This window comes from Panthera tigris, chromosome C1, assembly GCF_018350195.1.
Source record: "Panthera tigris isolate Pti1 chromosome C1, P.tigris_Pti1_mat1.1, whole genome shotgun sequence".
Lineage (NCBI taxonomy): Eukaryota > Metazoa > Chordata > Mammalia > Carnivora > Felidae > Panthera > Panthera tigris.
The window spans coordinates 167,906,285-167,928,273 of NC_056667.1; the positions used below are offsets into that span (position 1 = coordinate 167,906,285).

Here is a 21,989-nt window from a genome sequence, read left to right on the forward strand (position 1 = left end):
AGCCAAGAGATTTCAAGAAGTGATGGCCACCACCCATAAGTCTATTGTCTTAAACCCTCAGTTTTCATGTGCATACTTCACAAAATGAAGCTCCATGCATCCCAGCAAATTCATTTCCTATGAAGCCACATTGGTAGATGGGACTTTAGGGAGCCATGAGCTTAATACCTCATGTGAGGGTATGTTTAAGATGTGAGGAAGAGAAGTGAACAGTTAAAATTGTGATACATACAAGTGCCATGATGGTGTAAGCATAGAGTTAAAGGACAGAAACAAGAGGCAAACAGGCCCAGGATGTTGGGTGAGCTTCCCATGTGAAGGAGTCTTAACACAGAAGAGTTAGCCTGAAGGAGGAGAAGGGAGGAAGATTTGGAGAGGAAACATTTTCTGAAGTATGGAGATACAGCAATCATCACGCAACTACAAAACATTGAGCATACTGTGATATTGTAATAGTGGTGTTCTGGCACTTTTACAGAAGATATAAACGCCTGTGTTTGATTTTTTTTTTTTTTTTTTTTTTTTTTTTTTAGAGACCTAGATGGTATCATGGGCTGAATTGGGTCTCTCCCTCAAAGTCATAGGTTGATATCATAACCCCTTGTACCTTAGAATGTAACCACAGTTAGAGATAAGGTCTTTAAAGGCATGATTAGAAGGAGGTTTTTAGGGTAGGCCCTAATCCACTATGACTGGTGTCCTTAAAAAAGGAAATTGGGACATACAGACACTAAGGGATGTGCATGCATACAGGAAAGACCACGTGAAGACATAGCCAGAAAGCAGACATCTCTAAGCCAAGGAGAGAGACCTTGGGAGAAATCAGACCTGTCAACACCATCTTGGACTTCTTATCCTCAGAATTATAAAAAATAGATTTCTGTTAAGGCACCCAAATCTATCGTATCTGTCATGGCAGCCCTAACACGAGTACAATGGCGAAAACATAGGAAATCTGGCGAGGATGGCCAGAGGTGAGGCAACATAACGGCCAGAATACAAGGGCCATGAATTCTATGCTGAGGAAATGAGATGTCATCTTGACAAGAATGAGCAAGGCACTGAAGAATTCAGCAGGAGAGAAACAGGTAAGTGTTTTAGAAAAGTCCCTGTAGAATTAAGTGTGGAACACAAGACCAGAGAAAAAGGAAGATCAGAAGGAGGTTGCTGTAAGAAGGGATTAAGTTTCAAATTAAGGTGAAAGAGAAATTTCAGAAACATTGGAGAGGAGAACGAACAGAACTAATTGGTGGGCTGGTTGTACGGATTGAGAGAGGGAGAGGAATCCAGAGTAACTCCAGGATGGGTAGAGTTTCACAGCATTGCCCTGTGCAGGGAATCATAGAAGGAGCACCTTTAGGGGAAAGACAATAAGGTCAGCTGTGAACGTGCCGGACTCCAGATGCGTGGGTTTCACAACTTGAGCACACAGGAAAGCACAGTGGTCCTACGATCAGCAGAGAAAACAGAACCTCCAAAGTGTGCAAAGCTCAGACGGTGGTTCAAACAAGGGGGAGGGCACACTCAGGACAAGGTATCACAAGAGAACAAGGCAGCACACAAGTCCTCAAGGAAGGACTAACATTTAAGGGTCTTAAACTCCCTACCAGAAACAATGGTCAAAGTGAATGGAGGAATGGAGGACAGGAAATGGAGGCCAGTGAGAGGACAGAGTTGAAAAGAAGGGTGGTATTTTTCTATTTTCGCAGAGATGGGGAAGGCAAAACTAGTCACCCCACAGACAGTGGTTTTCATTATGCTCTAGAACTGTCAATATATATGTAGATTCAGTTAACCTGGAAAAGATGGTTCAGAGACCTAGACTGTGGCTCTCCTGAGGCTGCAGTGCCATGTTGTCCTTTCTGGATAGCACAACTACTACGAATTAGTGAATTATATATAATCTTATCTGTATGTGGTCTTTATAATGTTCCATGATTTATATAAACTTACATTTTTGAAAACGTCACCATGAAGGAAAGACACTAAGAGACTACAAATATACACACACGTGTACATATGTGTATTTTTTAAACATCTCACATTAACATTGCTTAAAAGCAGTGACCTTGGGAATCCATCTACTTACGTATATATGCCATTACATCGAACATTTTTAGAATTTGTCAAAAAATCACAGAGCAATAGCATGGACTTCATTTTAGTAAAGAGCTAAATCAATCAGAGTTAAGTCTAATGACCATGCTCCCTTCCTCCCTCCCACACACACACACACACACACACACAGTTTTTCCATCAAAAACAAGACATGGCCAGTAAGTGGGAAAAGCAGGTTATAATATATCTTGCATAACATGATCTCACTTTAAAAAAAATTCTTTCCCTATATAGAATTCTATTCACTCTGTCATTGCCTTTATTTTTATAGTATTTATTACTTTAAAAATCTGAAGAAAGCTATTTTCATGTTGAAAAAAGGACGTCTATGGAAATTACCTTAGAAATTTGCCCCTTAGGCAATTCCAAAAGAATTTATTTTCATAAATAATTTGTGCAGTAGGTGCCTCCCTAAAATAAATACAGAGCTTCTCAGGGTAAGTAACCTTCAGGTTAATACTCATTTAAGCACTCACATTTATTTAATAGAAAAAGATTAAGAAGTTTATACCAAGGTAATGACACTGATGATCTCTTGGAATATCCAATTTTGAGTATTTCTACTTTCTGACTTAGGAAAAATAATGAACGTACGGCCTTTAGATTAAGAAAAATAATATTTCAAACAATATGAGTCACATCCCCAAAGGCATACATTCCTTTGACAATCACTGCCTTTCCTAAACACACACACACACACACACACACGTGAAGTTACTACTTCAGTTCACAACCTACCTTACGTCTGCCTTTGTCTACGTTGGGACTATAATTTTTAGGATACAACTTCCTAAACATTTCATTCAGTTGGTTGCTCAGTAAACACTCATCTAATAACGTAGTGGGTAGTAGAGAACTGAAACTTCAGGGGAACTGCGTATGAAAGTTTAAAATTATAAAGGGGCAAAATGTGAGTCACCACGGCCACTTCTGCAAGCAAGATTCAGCTGCTAGTGACTCAGTGTCCTCTCCTCGTCTTCCTGTTTACTCTCTCCAGCTACATCCAGGTACACTTTTATGCCTTTAGGGAGTGAGACTGTAGGGTTTTACAAGCAGACCGATAAACTTCAAGACTCGTAATTTCAGAAATCACGTATTTCGGGACCAGTTACCTAAAAACTGGGTCAAAATCTCTGCCAAAAGAATGTGGCTTATAATAGGTATTGCTTCTCTTTAAAACAAATCCCGTAAGTAGAAGTAAGTCTTCTCTCCCTCTACAACCACACATCATAGTTCTGAATAGAATAATGACTAGCTAAACATGGTGTGTTTTAAAAATAGGTCTGCCTATCTATTTCAATTAGCCAAGGTAGGCAGATCTGTAAATAAAAGGCAGGAAAATCTAAAGGTCATAACTTTAGAGAAAGTCTCCTGCCATAACATCAAGATTAAAATATCAGATTTCACCACTTTTCATTCTGAAGAACAGCTGAGTATATAATTTTAGCTTTAATTTACTTCACATTTCAATATAACACTACATTTTCTATTTTCTCTTTGCACGTGTGTGCACGCACACGCATGCATGTGTGCGTGCGCGTGCACACACACACAATATATGTAGCTGCCAATTCCTAGCTCAAAAAGGGCAAATCTATATTAATATGGTAGATACTTTTCAAAATTTGGAGGAAACACAAATTTGGAAAGAAAAAAGATTAATCTATTTAGAAAAAACGCCTTCTTAGGAAGCCAGATTTTATGTCAACTCTTGCAGCATATCTCTCCATGATTAATAGCTTTGCATATAAGTAGCAAAAATAATGTACCATACCTGATTCTTAACACTGGCATATCTTTTCAGGTGTTTTATAAATTCTGGCCGAGAAGTATTTCGTGCAATTATAAGAGCCATGCTTCCGTTATTTAATCTGAAATTAAATTTTTATACGGGAAACTGAGAAGTTTATTAAGTGATTGCAACCGAAATTACCGTGTATCATTCCTTCCAACAAACATCATGTTTATTAGAAGTTTTAGGTAAGATAGGTTAATCATCATCACATTAAATTTACCTAAAATTCTTAAATCTTATCTCGCTGTATTATTTTTAAACAGCACAGACCTTCAAATTAATTCGATTAAACAATTGACTCCCTTCTGAGCAAGCGCTTATATTAAGGGCTTTTTAAAAAAAGGAACCATCAGGCATCCTATTCATGTATCAAGACATCATTTAAAATCCAATGTATTTACTTAAGGATTCTAAACGTGAAATCATGTATGTTTTTAGAAGATGTAAAATAGTGAATACAAATGGTATGACGATTGTTCTTTCTAAAAACCTAGTGTGATTTAAATATTTATTTATAGGCAGATCTAAGTGACATAGGAAAATAAAGTGGCCCTTGGATGGATGAGAGGGACGCATGCTACCACACATGTTCAGCTAAATGACTGAGCATTTTAATCTTGCATAACTGTTCAGTTTAATATAAGACACTGCAAATTTAGAGATGTGATTTAGTGCCAAAAAAGCCACTCACAATTGCACGTAGCTTTAGAAGGCAGTTTGCAGAAATATGTGCAAATGACTTCTAGCTTGATTTCAAGGCAAATATAAAGTTATTCCAAGAATAACAACAACATAAAAAAGAGCTCTTTAAGTCTTATGGAAGCTCAGGGTAGAACTTGTAAGGGACCCTGGAGATTATCCAGTCATTCACTCAGTTTATATAGAAGGAAGAGAGGACCCCAAGTTTAAGTCAACTGTTCAGAGGCACACAGATCTGAAAGCAAAATGATCACTGGTACCAGATCTCTTAATTGCCAGGGTCCAATGTTCGTTTTACTCAACATCCCACCTCTTCCCACCTGCAAATAAATAGTATCAAAACACATTCAGAGTAATGTTTTGTGTGTTTATTTTTTAAAAATTGCTGAATTTTTACTCAGCAACATGAAAGCACTTCATGTCTACTTTCAATACTTATTAGTAATTGAAACACACCCTATATACTTGTCACTGTTCTAAATGTTTTTTTTTTTACATATTATGCATTTATTCTCTGAACACTTAATACTGATTTCTGTCAGCAATTTGCACTGATGTCTTTTGAATTAAATTATACTTTGCTGTGGAAAAAAAAATAAAATTATGAATCTCTAATGAGGACACTGACATCTAGATTATTAGTATCAAACTATACAGTTTTTCTTCTCCTCTAACTTTGGATATTTCCCTGTTTGTTACCTTTGTATCAACTGCCAAGAAAAAAATTTTAAATCAGTCCCCTTTGCTAGCTGTTCATCATTCTGGTTAAATATTTTGCAGGGAAGATGAAACTAATCATTAAAATTATGTTATAAATTGCCAAAGCACATAGTCATTCTTTTATTCCACTTCCAGAGAAAATCTAGATTTGACTATATTATACAATACTCATGATCCTTTCTTCTACGCTCTCTTTGGGAGTGGGAGAGAAACAGTTTCAGAGCAGTAATGGACAGCTGCTTGAAAAGAATGTACAAGAGATGAAGTATTTATATTTTCGTAGATAAAATCATATATAAAATGTCTCAAGAAAGTGTGGGCAATAGATTCACACTATTCACACTAAATATAAATAACTGAAATTCGGCTTCCTTTGACTATAAAGGTACCAAATATACCCACATACCTGCTTTTCAAGCTGAGGATATTTATGTCTGTTCTAAAATTTGAAAGTAGAGATCTTCATAAGAAATACCAGGAATATAATGTTTTCAATGACCAGCACATGAACATAAGCAAAATAGGCAGAAAGTGACACAATAAAATCATGTTAATAAAACCCCAGAAATATTCTAGCCTCAGTAATATTAAGAAATCAGTGGTTGTCTAATATTTCCAGTTTAACAGTTGGTGTCAGCTTGCTCCAATAAGTCCCTTAGAATCTCTAGTGTTATACAATCCAAGAGAGACTACCCATTGATAATATGCTAGCCAGCCAAAAGTTAGCAAGGTATTCTAAAAGAAAAAAAAAAAAAACTAGTTTATAGAAAAGTGTCAGTTATTCAATAAAAATGCTTACTAACCTGGTATTAGGTGCCAAGCCTCTAGGTGCCACTGAACACAGGCAAGGAATTGCCATAATGCTGACATTCAGGATCTGACCCTGGATCGTTTGCCACTGATCTTTACTCACTAAAGGTAATGGAAGTGATTGGTTACTTTCCCTCACCAGAGCAACATGTCTATAGAGCCTGATTTAGTTCTCAAAGAGGTACATTTAGACTCACCAGATTTGGGAGATCCTTCCACCTTCCTAAAAGTAAGAAAACAAAACAAAGAAAACTACATCACACAAAAAATGACATCTATTAAATTGGGAAATTTCAAGAACCTAGTATGTCAGATATTATCTTAGATTAGACACAGTAAGTAAAAACATATAAGTAATTCCATTACTGCATTACATGATGTTGGTTCATTTAAAGGTGGTATCATCAATAACAATGATTTTTCATTTCTTTCAAAAACCAGAACATTTCCTTTGTGTAGCTTTGAGTAAAGTTTGTGTTGCATACTAGACTGAAATTCTCATGAGGGCAGAAACTAGGGGTTTTGCTTTTTTTTGTTGTTGTTGTTTATTGATGTATCCAAAGTGTCTGGCATACAGTAGGCATTCAATAAACAACCGCTGGATTTTTGTTTCTGAAGACAAAAGCCAAACGACATGGCCTACTAGAATCTCACTACTCTATATTCTTCGCTAGTATTTTAGAAAAACAACCAAAGATCACAAGTCTAATAAAGTATGCATATCAAACTGTCATGATTTAAAGAAAGATATAGATGTTTACATTACTTTGAGCTCTTTACCTACCTTTCTTGTAAATCCTGAGAGCTGATAAATGGTAAAAATGATATTTCACAGTCTTCAGGCCTAAAATACAATAAAATTTGCTATTGACACTCATTGACTCTGAGATACAAAATTTTTGGTTTACGCAAAAAAAGACTTACTTAAGTTTTGCCAGTGCCTTAATTATAGCAAAATCCCTTCGTTGGTTGGGTGACATCCATCGATGTTTTTCTGCCAGAGCCAAAGTTCTTCCCCCAAAGCCAAACATGGCTGAGAACCCAAAGCGAAGAAACTTGTCAGTGGTGCTGAAGGTGCAGACGTCGACAGGTTGTATGTGTCCTTGAATATTATGTTGGATATTCGTCAAGCAGGGAGTGCAGTAGGGCCAGTTGTCAAAATGGCAAGCATAGAAAAGCCGATTTATTTACTTACAGACAATCTCAAGTGACTTCATACAATAATAAATATCCTTTCTTTTCATCTCTTTCCCTGCAACTACTGAAATTGCCATTTGTAATTTTTTCAGGTACTAAGGAAGAAACACAAAGTAGTAAATACCACAGCATATTGTTATTTCATATAAAACAGGGTTGTGGTGGGGGGCACCTGGGTGGCTCAGTCGGTTAAGTGTCCGACTTTGACTCAGGTCATGATCTCATGGCTTGTGAATTCAAGCCCTGCATCAGGCTCTGTATGGACAACTCAGAGCCTGGAGCCTGCTTCTGATTCTGTCTCTCTCTCTGTCTCTGCCCCTTCCCTGCTCACGCTCTGTCTCGCTCAAAAATAAACATTAAAAAAATTGTTTTTAATTATCAAACAGGGCTAAGAAAGTAAAATTGAAGTACATGTGCAAAGTAAACTTAGATTTAACACTAGTTTTGCATTGTATTTATCTGAGTTTATAGGCTTTTCATCAACTGGGAGGATAAATATTCTAGTGGATGTGCAATGAATTTTTCTTCTTTTCTTATGTTTTTCTTTTAATAACATAATCTCAGCCCTAGAGTATATAGGGCTGTATATATGTTGTATAGTCAAACAACAATATCTGATATACTTAAATAGTATACATGGATTTTCTTGATTATAAAATTGTGACCTTGCATAAACTTCATTTACTGTTCTTTACAGGACCTGTACTCTAAAAAGGGAGGCAGCCCAAATAGTGAAGCTTTGTCTAATTGACCTTTGGTTTTTAGTAAAACACGTCTCTGCATTGAGAGACAAAGAACCTGTCCTTCCTTGGATAAGTTTGACAGAAATAGCCTTAAATAAATATAAAAACTTCCCTATAAAAAGCTTCCTTACAAACATGAACTTCTTTGAAAGAATTCTTACCCATTATAATGTGCAAAGTTGCAGTTACCACATGAGGGATTCCATGAAGAGAATGTGCCAGTACGTTGGTAGAGCCTGCCAAATTAGTTTTAAAACACGTAAAACAATGTAGCGTATGTTTTAAGTTATCCAGTTGCTCCTACTTTACACAGGTATCCCTATGCAATGTGCAAATAAAAAAGTAATAGAAGTTTATAAATTTCCACTCATAGCTTAAATTCACATCAGATGTTGGCTGTATTGTTCAACCTTTAAACCACTTAAAATTAGAAAACGGTTTATAGTATCCACTTGCCCACAGCTTTTGCCATCATTAATGTCCATCTTCTACCAAAACACACTAGCTATCAAAGTCTACTCCATCCAATTTCAATGAGTGGGTTTCTAATTTCTATACCTAAATGAGTACCAACAGCATAAGGTTGTCTCTGGAAAGCAGAGACAAATGAATAAATATATAAATAAAAATCCAAATAGTAATGAAGAAAAAAATATAAAATCACTGTAAAGCACAAAAGACCTGTTTTAAATACTGTTAATGAATCTTAGAGGTAAGCTTTCATCCGAGGGGATTCTCCTGTTATCTGACAAATGGTATCCTAGATGAAGAAAACATTTAATTCCATGGTACTTGCCATGCTATAAAAGTCTATTTTGAGACATCACAGATTTCTTATTTCCGTAACCATTAGGATAATTTATGATCCACATGAATTTCTGCCACCAGCCTACAGAAGAAAAGAACTCTCTCAAGTCAGACTTTTTTTTTATGTTTATTTATTTATTTTGAAAGAGAGAACACAGGGGAAGGGCAGAGAGAGAGAATCCCAAGCAGCCTCCATGCTGTCAGCACGAGCCCGACACAGGACTCCATCTCAGGAACCATGAGATCATGACCTGGGTCAGATGCTTAACTGAGTCACCCAGGCACTGCTCAAGTCAGACTTCCATAACATTTAGTTTCTCTGAGATCTTAGATAAAAGCCTTCCTCTGAAGGGGAAAATACCAGTTAGCTCCTGCTGTTCCCAGGAGATTAAGAGGGTTTAAAATTAAGAAGCTACACGTTTTCTTGAATTACAGAACGTAAGAGAGAAATCAGTAACAGCCGAGAACTTCGAAAGCGTGGATGTGGAGTGTACTACAGCTGTCAAGGCAAAGGCCAGCTCCCTGGATTTGTTAATCAGGAACATTTCTGTGTGGTCATATGTGATCTATTCAATTTGTATCACTTGAACTAATGTGTGCTAGGGTTTTTCAGCTGACAAAGCTGAGGCAGCTCAAATGTTATCAATGAAGACTGTCATTAAAATAATCATAAGGGGCTCATCTAATATTAATGATTTCCAGACCTCTAGCAATACCAATTCAAAGAAAAGTCCTCCTCAACCAATTAGTAAACCTGTTCCAAGTGGTTCATCAAAGGGCAAATTATGCTCTGACCTTTGTTACTCAGAATATGGCCCACAGTCCAGCAGGATATGATAATACCTTGGTGCTTATTAAAATGTTGACTCTCAGGTCCCCCTCCAGACCTACTGAGTCAGAGTCTGCATTTTAAAGCACTCTTTTAGAATGCATTGTCCAGGGATCAGCAACATCAACCTTACCTGGGAGCTTGTTTAAAAGGCAAATTTCTGGGTCCCACCTCCAGCCACCTGATTCTGAATGTCTGGAAGGTGAGGCCCGGATGTCCATGCTTTAGCAAGATTTCAAGGTGATTCATATGCACCCTAAGGTTTAAGAACAAGTGGTCCAGAAACCTGCTACTCAGTGGATCTTTACCCAGGAGTCAATTACAGGAGCCTTTCCAATTATCCTTTGACCATCTACAGCCTGCCCTTTGGCCATCTAATTGCTAATTAATCTGGAATGGGTGGGAGGGAAGAGAGGAAACAATCTATTTTGCTTCCCAATCAGATTTATGGTAAAGGTTTTGGAGGAGGCCACATAATTAGAGTGAAATATTTAGGATTATCAATGGATTACAGTACTCCATGAAACACATTTCCTCCATTACCATGGTTAATTAGGAATAGACCATAAAAGCATTCCTCTAGAAAGGCTATTAAAAAACATAATGTAATGTTGTCATGTGCAATAGAGAATGATACATATCATGACTCAAGAAAATAAAGACCATTTATTCCCTGGGAGTTTGGAGTATGCTAACCATGCCCAAGCACAAATCCTTCTAGACCGTTAAGGATCTTTTTTTTTTTTTTTTTTTTTTAAGGTCTTAGGCTTTGCACCTTTTACAACTTTTACTTCATTCCATAGAATTTGGCAGACAGGCATGACCACACGTCAGGAAATGCTTTTAGTCATCTTCTACCCTGATTAGCCTGCACCTTAGTCCTTAAGAACGGTTTCTTACGTTCTGAATTTAAAAGGAAAGTGCATGAGGAAAGTGGATATAAAGTTGTAATACTATAGACTGCTCTATATTTTTGTTTGGATAATCTACAAGATAGAGTGCAGTTTCTAGAAACAAAATGTGATCTATCTGAAAAGATGTCTCCATGCCAAAAGAACATGCTGCTCACATAAATAACAACTATGTAATTTTAGAATCCTCACCAAAGTTATAAATGCTCTACCTCAAGGTAAACATTTTAATTAGCCTGAAAAGTTACTTTCTTAACAGCCAGCAGCTACTTTGCTCACCACCACCTCCCCAGACCTGCTAAAAGGCGCCAAGCACAAAGAAGGGAAGGACAGAAGTAGCAGTTCATGTAAAGCATGAATGATGGAAGTACCAGGCAGCAACTATGGAGGCAAAAAGAAAAAAGGAAAAAAATTGTCCTTGGAAGTGCAAGCACTTCTGCAGAACAATTAACTTAATTAACCAGACACCATGAATATTCATAAGGCCGTTAATGTCTCCCACATCCAAACAGATAAATGTGATGTAATGACTTCCTAGTCAAGCATATCTAAAATTCTCATGAAAACTGCACCTACATTTTGGTTCTTTGCCTGAAATATCATAGAAATTAACAGTCCCTTGGCAATATTTTATTCTCCTCAAATTAATTGGAAAGCATGAATTTATTTATGTGAACGCCATACGAATATATGGTTCGCAGCCATCAGTATGTGGATTGAGGCTTGTTTTACAACAACTGGATTGCTTTTTTATTTTTATGTCCTCTCTGGCTTTTTCCTCTGTCCTCCCCCACCCCTTTAATCTGAATCTCTCTGTATAGTTCCTTAGCACCAGTTCCCATGGCAACAAACACCATTGCTAATGGCCAGCAGTTCAAATACAGGCTTCCCCACATCTGATCCATGCGAGTCTGACCATAATTCAGCGGCTTAGTCTGTTGGCTCAGTGGAGTAATTTACTAAACACTCTCCCTCTGGGCATCTCTCTCCAGGAGGCAAATGGCTTCAAAGGCAGACAATCTTATGCATGCAGCTTGGAAACTTCCTGCCTAGCTCTTGTTCCCATTCTCTGTCAAAGCCCTGATGGGGGCGTTGAGTCCTCCTAGGAGTACATCCTGCACAGGACTTTCCCCTCCTATTAGATGGAATCCATACACTGGAATTCTGATGTAACAATCCCAAGTTTGGCAACAGGCTATATTTTCTAAACAAAATGCATTCAAGTGGCATATTAAAAAGACAAGCATAACCACCAGTTTTTCTAGCTAACTATTCACTTTCTGTCAAATGCCTACCTGTGAGGATACCCATCTTTTCACTTCTGAATTCACAGCAGTAATAAGTGACCTCAGGAGTGTAAGCACTAGTGAAGGGGAAATGACCTAAGCACATCCACTTTGCATGGAGGGAAATGTTGAAAAGCTCCACCATTACAGACAGAGCCACTAAAATGACACGAAAAGGTCAAAGTGCACCGCTCCACTTTGCCAGCATTTTTTTTCTCGAATTGAGGTTATTTTGTTCCCTTCTGCTTCAAGACCATCAAAGGTTTTTCTCTACCTGCTTTACAATTATCAGGATATATCTAAATATGCCTCTCCTTTTTAAAGTCTTGGTTTTTTGAAAGACTTCACAGTCTAAAAGAGCATTTGGATACCTTTTGTTCTTTGTCACTTAATACTAAATATACCGCAATCCATCCTCAATGAATGTGGCTATCAAATGGATAGAATACTGAATTTTTTTAACCATGTGCATTATTTCCTATTTTCATAGGAAACAATAATTGTTTCTGCTTTTCTTGTTGAGCTAAGAATGTGTGAGGATTTCAAAATGAAATCATTACTTTCCATCACTATTGTTTGTTTAAATAATTTGGGAGGAGTGGCTGAAATAATGTAATCAACTTGTGAAAGACATTTTCCTCTTTCCTAAGTCCCAGAGCTGCTTCAGTGTTTCTCCCAGGCTTGGACCTCCACTGTCCCTCCCTGCCCCTCATCACCAACCCCCCTTCCCAGGCTAGCAGCAGGCTGTTCCCTGGCTCTAAATCTTCCATTGTTCCCTACTGTTTATCAAATACAATTCAGACCCCTCCCCGTGGCATCCAGGAGCCACCATGGTTTAGGTTTATTTTGATCCCATCATCACCCGACAAATGGTCTCTTTTCTATTTCTCAATGTTCCTGGATTTTGGCATTGATTATTTTTGCAACGAAGAAAATAACTCAACCTCATCTTCTCAGTCCAGATTCCTACCCATTTTTACACCTAATTCGAGTGGTAATTAGGTCTTCTTTACATTCATTCACTTAATAAACTTCATTGAGCCTTCATCGTGTCATGTTCTATTCTATTCTAGCTGCTGCAGCCCAGCCGTTAGAATAAATCTTTTTGGCATTCTCAACTCAAGGTTATGTTTATACTTTGATTATGGGAGTTACCACATTTTACATTGTAAACAGCTTGACCTGTTTTGAAATTTCATATCTGCTACTGCGTAATCATTAGACCTTTATATTGGAAGGTAGAATAATCATCATCCCACTTACTGACTGCTTACCTATGTATCAAACCCTCCACATATACTCCAATAACCTTGTCATTAAGTGAATATATGTGTATCTCTGTTTTACAGATTAGAACAAGGAGGTTCAAACAAATGAAATAACTTGTCCAAAGTCTCAGATTTGCTAGTGGAGATTCCAAACACAGGTCTTTCTGATTCAGAGTGCATTTAACTCTGTACTACACTGTCTAGATTAGGAAGTAAGACAGAGAAAGATAGGAAGAGAGGTTCCATTTAGCAAAGCCATGGCCACTCCCTCACCTGCTGGTATTAAACCCAGAGGGAGCTCTGCACGGACAGGGGTGAGGATGCGGTCTGTTTCTTTCCCAGCATTCTTCTGGGCTCTAAGAAGCAAAGCATGGGCGATTTCACTGGCCGATCCATCTCCACCAACACAGACAACACTAGAAAACAAGACACTGAGAATGCAGCAGCTTTAAAACAATTGGTAATAATTCATGAAATCTCAACTTCAAAATGGTAATCTTGCATGTTCGCGTGCACGATCACACATACATACCTTCAAACATTTTAGTAAGGGTCAATGAATAAGAAGCTTCCAGCACTGCATAAAGTTTACTTCACAAATACAATACTTACACGATATCCCATAGACAAAATATTTTAAGTGAGTTAAGAGACATTAAAACATTTCAACACGTTAATTCACACTGAACCTGCATTTACTCTGTTACTATCCAAAAGTATATTGTTCTCATTTTGTTTATGTTAATAGTCATGTGCAATTCACTTAACTGCTAATTTTTTTCAACATAGCTCCAAAAAGACAGGCAGCTATAAGAATCACGTAAAAAGCTTTTACCATCAGTATGTGAATATAGTAATTGCAAATGTGAACTGTTTTTTCTCTCCTGGACATTCCTCCTATATGACACTTTTAAAATTAATGTTACTACCATTTTGACTATAGACAGTACTGCTAATAATTTTTTTTTTAAGATCTCATGGTAAGTAGAGCATAGCAGAGGTGGTGGTGGGAATCTCTGAAAGTAATACATAAGACTTCAGAAAGTTGTTTCATAATCATTTGTATTTAAAAGATGCAAAATAGGGGCGCCTGGGTGGCTCAGTCGGTTAAGCGTCCGACTTCAGCTCAGGTCACGATCTCACGGTCCATGAGTTCGAGCCCCGCGTCAGGCTCTGGGCTGATGGCTCAGAGCCTGGAGCCTGTTTCTGATTCTGTGTCTCCCTCTCTCTCTGCCCCTCCCCCGTTCATGCTCTGTCTCTCTCTGTCCCAAAAATAAATAAACGTTAAAAAAAAAATTTTTTTTAAAAGATGCAAAATAGTCTTAAGTAGCAAAATCATATTACTTTACACAAAAAGAGGAAGAGTTTGTGTTATTGAAAGCAGGTGTTATAATTCAAGCCTATAAGGGTCCAGCAAAAATGGAAGAGTACACTGAGTCTCAGTGGGGGACAGATTCTCAGCTCCAGCCCACTCACATCATCTGGGAGGCAAGCCTAGAGGACCACATCCTCTGATTTTTCTAGAGAAACCACAGATTCTGATTTGCGGGTGAGTCTCCTAATTTTTCAATAGTATCAACCAGTATTCAATACATTTAAAACCCCTATGTGCCAAACAAAACAGCCCATGGACCATGATCAGCAGGTTTTAAATGGTTCCCTAAATTTAGGAAGCTCTGGAATCCAGAGGGTCCATGGAGCCCCTCCACCTTGCTCTCAGCATTCCAGCCCCTGCACAGAGCTTAGGTTCAGCCAGTGGCTGCACACAGCCTGCCTGGGAGATCCAGATCCACCATAGTTATAAGAGACTCCAGGACATGGGATATCACCCAGATCACCTTTGGCTAGGGGTATTATTTTATGTCTGAAATAATCCTAGGGGTTCACAATGTGGCCACTGATTCAGAAAAAAGTGATAGTATCTACTGAGGGTCAACTTTATGTCAGATAATGTGTTGATTCTTTTCTATCAAATCCTCAGAATTCTATAAAGTGGGCATTTGCCTCATCTTTATAAATGGGGAAGCCAAGGTTTGCTGTGAACCTTAATCAGTATGATTTCAAAGATCTCTGTGTCTCAGAGAAACATTCTAGAAACTTAATTATAACTATCAGATTCATGCCTTTTCTACCTGCTGAGGTATGTGTGATCTAAAAGGATCACCTAAAATAATCCAACAAAGCATCTAATTTAGCACAGAAGAAGTTGGCTTTTCCATTTAATATAGCAACATCTGACCCCTGGGATCCTGCATCCGGTTATAGCATCTTGCACATCACATGTTAACTCATTGCTAGAATTAATAGAGATGCCTCCTCTGTGAACATACTCTGCTACAAAAGCCTTTGAAATTTTTTCATAACACACTCTATGTTAAATATTTTGAAACTATATAACAAACGATCATTGCAACAATAAAGTAACATTTAGTGAATAGTTACTATGTACTGGCACTGTTCTCAGCACCCTTCATGTATGAACTCATTTAATTTGAACAATAACTATATGCAATAGATGCTTTTACCTTCAATTTCAAATTAGGGAACTAGCACGTAGTAAGATTAAGTAACTTTTCCAAGGTCATTACACAGTAAGTGACAGAAGGGGGAATTGAAACAGAGGCAATTCAACCTTACAGACTACACTACTAGTATTCAATGGATTATAATCCTTTCCTATAGGTGAAACCTAATGAAAATCACCTTACGAGAGAGGTTTACTATTTTGAAAATCAGTTTGCCAGTAGAATCAATGTGGAACTAAATTTGTTAGAAAAAAACATATTTATGTTGACAACTACTGTATCATTAGGATCAGCTCCAGGTATAGCTACTCAACCTAAGGGATATACTTAATGCGAACCTATCACAAGAGTCTGGACATAACAAGAAAAGGCAAAAACAAAACAAAACAAAATGCCAAAAAATAAAACAAAAACAAAACAAAACAAACAAAAACACCCACAACTTTTTATAACAAGTTGACCACACTTGTGCTATCCTAAAATATAAACCTTAAAGTAACTAATCTTTCACATGGGGTACAACTTATGTTTTCAGAATAAGTAAACTCCTTCTTGCCGTGCCCCCAAATACAATGATTCTGCCTAGAAAAGTGCCACTGGGGCTGATACCTTACTTTTCTGTATAAGAAGTGACACATTTTTTTAAACGGGTGTTTATTTGTTTATAAACCAGTATCATCCTTGAAATGTTCAATATATTATTAGGTTTTGATTTAAACTTTCTCTTTTTTGAAAAGAGGTACTTTTTAAAAAATACCTTACTTAGGACGACAGGTATCATGGACAATACGATAAAATGTCAATGTCTAAATCATTATGGGTCTAGTTAATGGTGAAATTAACAAAAGGAGAAAAAAACTGTTACTTAACAAATTCAAATAAAATACTATGAAGCAAAACAGGAAAATATTGATATTTTTATAACTGCATAAGAGCTATAGATTAGCTTAACCATATTGATGCTTGTAAATTCAATTGTTACTGCTTCAAGTTTGTGCAGCTGACATTACTCTTTCCTCTGCCTTTACAAAACTTTCTATTCATGCATAGTAAAAATAGGGGGCAAGTAAAAACTGACACTCCTACAAGGTTTAGCAATGGATCTTAGAGTGTTTGCTACAACACACTAGAGTTGCACAACAGCTGTCTTGAGTACTGAGAGATGCATTCCTGTTGGCTCTTATCTCATATTGTGTCTTCATACAAAATATGTAACTCATTAAAAACTCCAAAATTTTAGCAAGTGACATTTCTTAAACAGTATTTGCCACCATTTTGCTTTATTAAATAACATGCACAGAATCATTCTTGGATCTTAAACTCTCCAGTCTGTGTCTAAATACCTTTAGGTGATATCCTAATCAGGCAGAAATGCTTCAGGCTCAAGTTCTTGAAGGAATGTGAGCCCCTCTCTCATTGAAAGATCATAGAATCTTGCAGGTACCTTATCCCCAACCTTGAATCTTTTGTATCTATTTCTCAAAAAGTACTCCAATAACCTCTCTCTGATCAAGTTCAGAAATAGGGAACCCATAAATAGAGTGCATTCCATTTTCAAATACTTGTGAGAGAATTGTTCTTTCTTTTCAATTGAAGCATACTTGACATGTAACATTTTATTACTGTCAGGTATATAACATAATGACTAATGCATTGCATTGCATAATGCATTGCCAAGTGATCTTTACAAGAAGATCAGCATACAATGCTACTCCCCACCCCCCCCCCGGCAAATTATTTTCTTGTGATGAGAACCTTCAGGATCTCTTTTAGTAACTTTCAAACAGGCAAAACACTATTATTGACTACAGATGTCATGTTCTACGTTACACTTCCCTGACTTATTTATAACTAGAAGTCTGTGCCTCTTGACCTTCTTCACCTATGTCACCCACCCCAATTCTCCCATCTGCACCCACCAATCTGTTCTCTTATCTTGCCATTTATGACAACATGGAAGGACCTAGAGGGTATTATGCTAAGTGAAATAAGTTAAAGAAAGATAAACACAATAAATATGTTTTCACTTACATATGGAATCTAAGTAACAAAATAACAAAATTCATACATGTGAAGAATTTTTCTTTTAAGCTGTCTAAAGAAACTGTTTCCATTGTTTTCCATATATACCTATTTACTTCTAAGTGGAGTGACTTAAAATTAGCATTTTATTAAGTTTTCCCAGCTCCCAGTGGGAAAAACTGGGCCCATGAAAATGAGATATTTAAAGAATCTTACAAAATAGATGATTTTCAATAGACATTTTAAATTATTAGAAGTCCTAAATAAATCAGCATGCTGTACAATTCAGAAACTGTTAAATCACTGGAACTTATATCATAGAATGGTTAGGTCAAACTCTGTGGTTAAAAAAATGTGGATAATACAGGATGCCTGGGTGGCTCAGTTACGTGTCCAACTTCAGCTCAGGTCATGATGTCATGGTTTGTGGGTTCGAGCCCCACGTTGGGCTCTGTGCTGACAACTCAGAGCCTGAAGCCTGCTTCAGATTCTGTATCTCCCTCTCTCTCTGCTCCTTCTCTCCTTGCGCTCTTTCTCTTTCTCTCTCTCAAAAATAAATAAATATTAAAAAGTTAAAAAAAATGTGGATAATAACTAAAAGATCTGTGTGCCTTTTAGGGGCACACTGCTAAATAACAATACCTGCCATGTGAAATAAACAAAAATTTAAGTATTTTCAGTTAAAGAAAACAGCATTACTATACTACCCTTAAGCAATAGTCTTTCATCATTCTGCAAAATTTCTCTTGATCCTTACCTGGTATAATTACCAGCAGAACTTATTTATACACACCACATTTAGTGGAACACTTCAAAATGCTGATGGGCAGGACCAGGTCTAATATCTATGATATCTGTTATCCTTATTATTTATATAATCATATTTTGAAAAAAGGACTTACTTGCAATACAGCCACACTCATATACTCACAAGTTGTGTGACTATGCAGCATATTAAGGTGGTAGCTCATGGGCATGATTCCTCCAGTTACTTTTCTTAAATTGTATACTTGCAAGATAATTTCCCAAATGTAGCCTGTTAATCTGTCTGTCTGGCTTTAAGTATAAAGCTCTTAAGTAGTCTCCTACCTTATACTCTTCATCCTCAATATTTATACAATGTTGCCATCTAGATTTACTCTTCTCAAATTCCTTTTATAAAAGTCTTGTTTTGGTGCCCCTGGGTGACTCAGTCAGTTAAGCGTCCAACTCTTGATTTAGGCTCAGGCCATGATCTCACAGTTCTTGGGATCAAGCCCTGTGTCGGGCTCTGCACTGACAGCATGGAGCCTGTTTGAGACCCTCTCTGCCCCTGCCCCATTCATGCTCTTTCTCTCTCAAAATAAATAAACTTAAAAAAAAAAAAAAAAAGGCTTATTTTACTTATCAAACTTTCTTCTTCATCCACTAATATTGTTTCTTACCAAAAAATATTAAGCATTTATGGGGAAACAACCTCATCACTTTCCTCCCTAAAACATTCTACTAGTTCTTTGGGAAAAGCAAAGCCTTCCAATCTACAGTTAAAGAGACACAACTCTCCTGCCTGAGATTATGAGTACTTGTTTGTTTCCTGCCCATCTTCATGTGACGCAAGTAATTCACATGCTGGCCACCTTTTAAAACTCTGAAATATTAACCCTTGCAAAAAATCTTCCCTAAAATGTTTGTGTCTTACACATCAATCCATCACTTTAGCAAATTGACTTGGCTACTTTCTTAAACTGGCCATTAAAGTATAAGTCACTTGCCTTGTTTCTAATGTTTGCATGACAGTGAACAATTTCTATGCACTCCAGCAACGTATTGCCAACGACAGTTTCCAATGCCTACTGTAGATAACACACTTAATTGGTAGCCACTAAATTATGAAAGAATTAAAATTAGCATCTTTTATTCATACTGAAAATAATATATTTGTTTTTATAAAATATTTACCCTCAATCACAGCCAAATTAAACAGTGGGTAGCTATGAACACCATCAATAAATTTGCAAAAGAGAATCACAATACAGTTCTACCATAAGCCGGTGTGTCTTCCATCAAGGTTTTTCTAGAGACTCATATGGTTAAAGCCAAGAATTGAGGACTGCCGATGCAAATATATGCAGAGTAGGTCAGTAGAACGTGGTACCCTTTGATTTCCAAGTACTTCTATAGATTTCTCCTTTTGCTTTCCTATGCCTGGTCCTGAGAGGTAGATGACCACACCATGTTATCATCATTAACTGTTATTACATAGATATGAACGAAATGGAGTCTAATTACATACACCACGAATACTGAAATATTTATAAGTCCCAAATATGTCACTAAAAACTAATGACAACATTTCATAACACAAGCTATATTCCATATACAGATTGATAATATAACCTACCCATCAAATTCCTGGAGTTCACATTCCTTTAGGAGTGACAGAGCATGTCCTTCATATTCTGTTACTATTTAAAAACAAACACACAAAAAAGGTGAAAATTTTAAACAATGATCTACACTTTTTAACTGAGTTTGGCAAAATAATATCATAAACATATGGTCAGGTCATAAAACAACATCTATTCTTGAATATTTATATTTTAATCATGAGAAAGAGGATTAAGTGTTACTTGCCTGATGTGTTTTATAGCTTTATGTAAAAGAGGGTCATATATTTGTTCCAACTACGTAAGTCATTTGGGGACATCCCACATACAGCAGTTAGATCATTTATCTTGGTGCCTGTCTGTTCAGTGTTCCCTTCCTGATATTATAAATAAGATACATTTCCTTTAAATCAGAAGCCGAAGAGCAGCAGTATTTTGAAAATAAGGCATATCAGCTGGCATCAAGACAGTCAATGTTAAAGCGCTTTGGCAACCTCACACGGATAAATTAGTTGAAAGGTTAGTGTAAGATTTTCATACTAGAAGAATGTGTATCTGGAACTGCTAGACTAAAAAGAGAAGCTGGACGTGAAAAAAGGAAGCAAAGCCAACACCAATGATAACAGACCCAAAGCCGAGGAAGGTGGCGGCATGGACCCACCAGAGCCGGATCCTCTGAGGAAATGAATCTGTCACTCCCTATCGCTGTCTCTACGGTCACGATGCCCTATGCAGTGTTGTAAATGCCAGTGGAGACAGGGTAAGCTGGCACACTGCAGATGGCACCAAGCATCCCAGCCACATTTAGCATTTTCTAGGGCAGCACTGCCAGAAGAGACAGCCCAGCTGTATCCACCCATCAAAGATTTCTGCTGACTGACATGACATTGCAGATGGATTTTTTGTGTAAGAATGTGCATCATTATATGCAAGATTACATTAATCTTTCATGCCTGTCTGTCCCTGGTGCCAGCATGGTTCAAGCTTTTCCTACAATGTTTTTAGATATTGTTAAAAATTATTAGTCTTGGTGTCTAAAAGGATCATTCTGTATCCAGCAGCATTACATTGTAATTCTCCCACAGCTTATTCAAATGCTGTTAACATTCACATGAATAAAACTTCTCTCGATTAAATTCTAATCAAAAGAAAGCTATAAGAAAACTAAGTATAAAATATTAATATTAATAAGCTTGGAAGGTTAAGTTATCATAAATGATTGTGTTGATCATTTATAGCCTCAGCAAGTAGTTGCAAACTTCAAAATACAAAATGTTACATACATACACTGAAAATACTTAATGATATTATGAAGAAATATTTATGCTGAGAATCATTGGATCAAATCTTGCTTTTTAGGCTAAAGCTCACTTTGGTAAAGCTTTTCAAATCCAATATAAAATTAGCTTTAAAATTATGCTATGGCTAAATGCTATCTTAATTTAGGAAAAATTTTAAATAATACTCTCTTTGATCTTGCAGGTGGAGTTTGACTATATATTGATGCAAATTACCCAAGAAGAGTGATTTTTTTTTTAAATGACATTGTAAAAGTTAAAAAAAAAGTGACCTGGAACAGAGAGAAAAGATGAAAGAAACTTGATCACAATATAGTAGAAAATTGAACAAAAGGAACGAAGACTTCCATGTCAGGGAGCTCACATTCTGGAACCAGACACTAGACACTAACTTTAAACATGAATGTACAGGGGCACCTGTGTGGCTCAGTCGGTTAAGCGTCCGACCTCGATGCAGGTCATGATCTCACAGCTCATGGGTTTGAGCCCCATGTTGGGCGCTGCACTGACAGCTCAGAGCCGGGAGCCTGCTTTGGATTCTATGTCTCCCTCCCTCTCTGCTCTTCTCCCACTCATGCTCCCTCTCAAAAATCAA

At 37.1% G+C, this 21,989-nt stretch overlaps 1 protein-coding gene across 1 annotated transcript in view; it reads right to left on the minus strand.

The window, feature by feature from the left end:
- CERKL (ceramide kinase like) overlaps positions 1–21,989 on the minus strand; it is a 104,711-nt gene that overhangs the window by 2,165 nt on the left and 80,557 nt on the right. The window contains exons 4-11 of the mRNA XM_042994844.1: positions 20,111–20,174; positions 13,457–13,599; positions 8,244–8,318; positions 7,067–7,244; positions 6,927–6,986; positions 6,340–6,365; positions 6,136–6,244; positions 3,893–3,989 (exon numbers count right to left, since the gene is read on the minus strand). Of these exons, the coding sequence (XP_042850778.1) occupies positions 3,893–3,989; positions 6,136–6,244; positions 6,340–6,365; positions 6,927–6,986; positions 7,067–7,244; positions 8,244–8,318; positions 13,457–13,599; positions 20,111–20,174 (752 nt within the window). The remainder of the gene's footprint in view (positions 1–3,892; positions 3,990–6,135; positions 6,245–6,339; positions 6,366–6,926; positions 6,987–7,066; positions 7,245–8,243; positions 8,319–13,456; positions 13,600–20,110; positions 20,175–21,989) is intronic.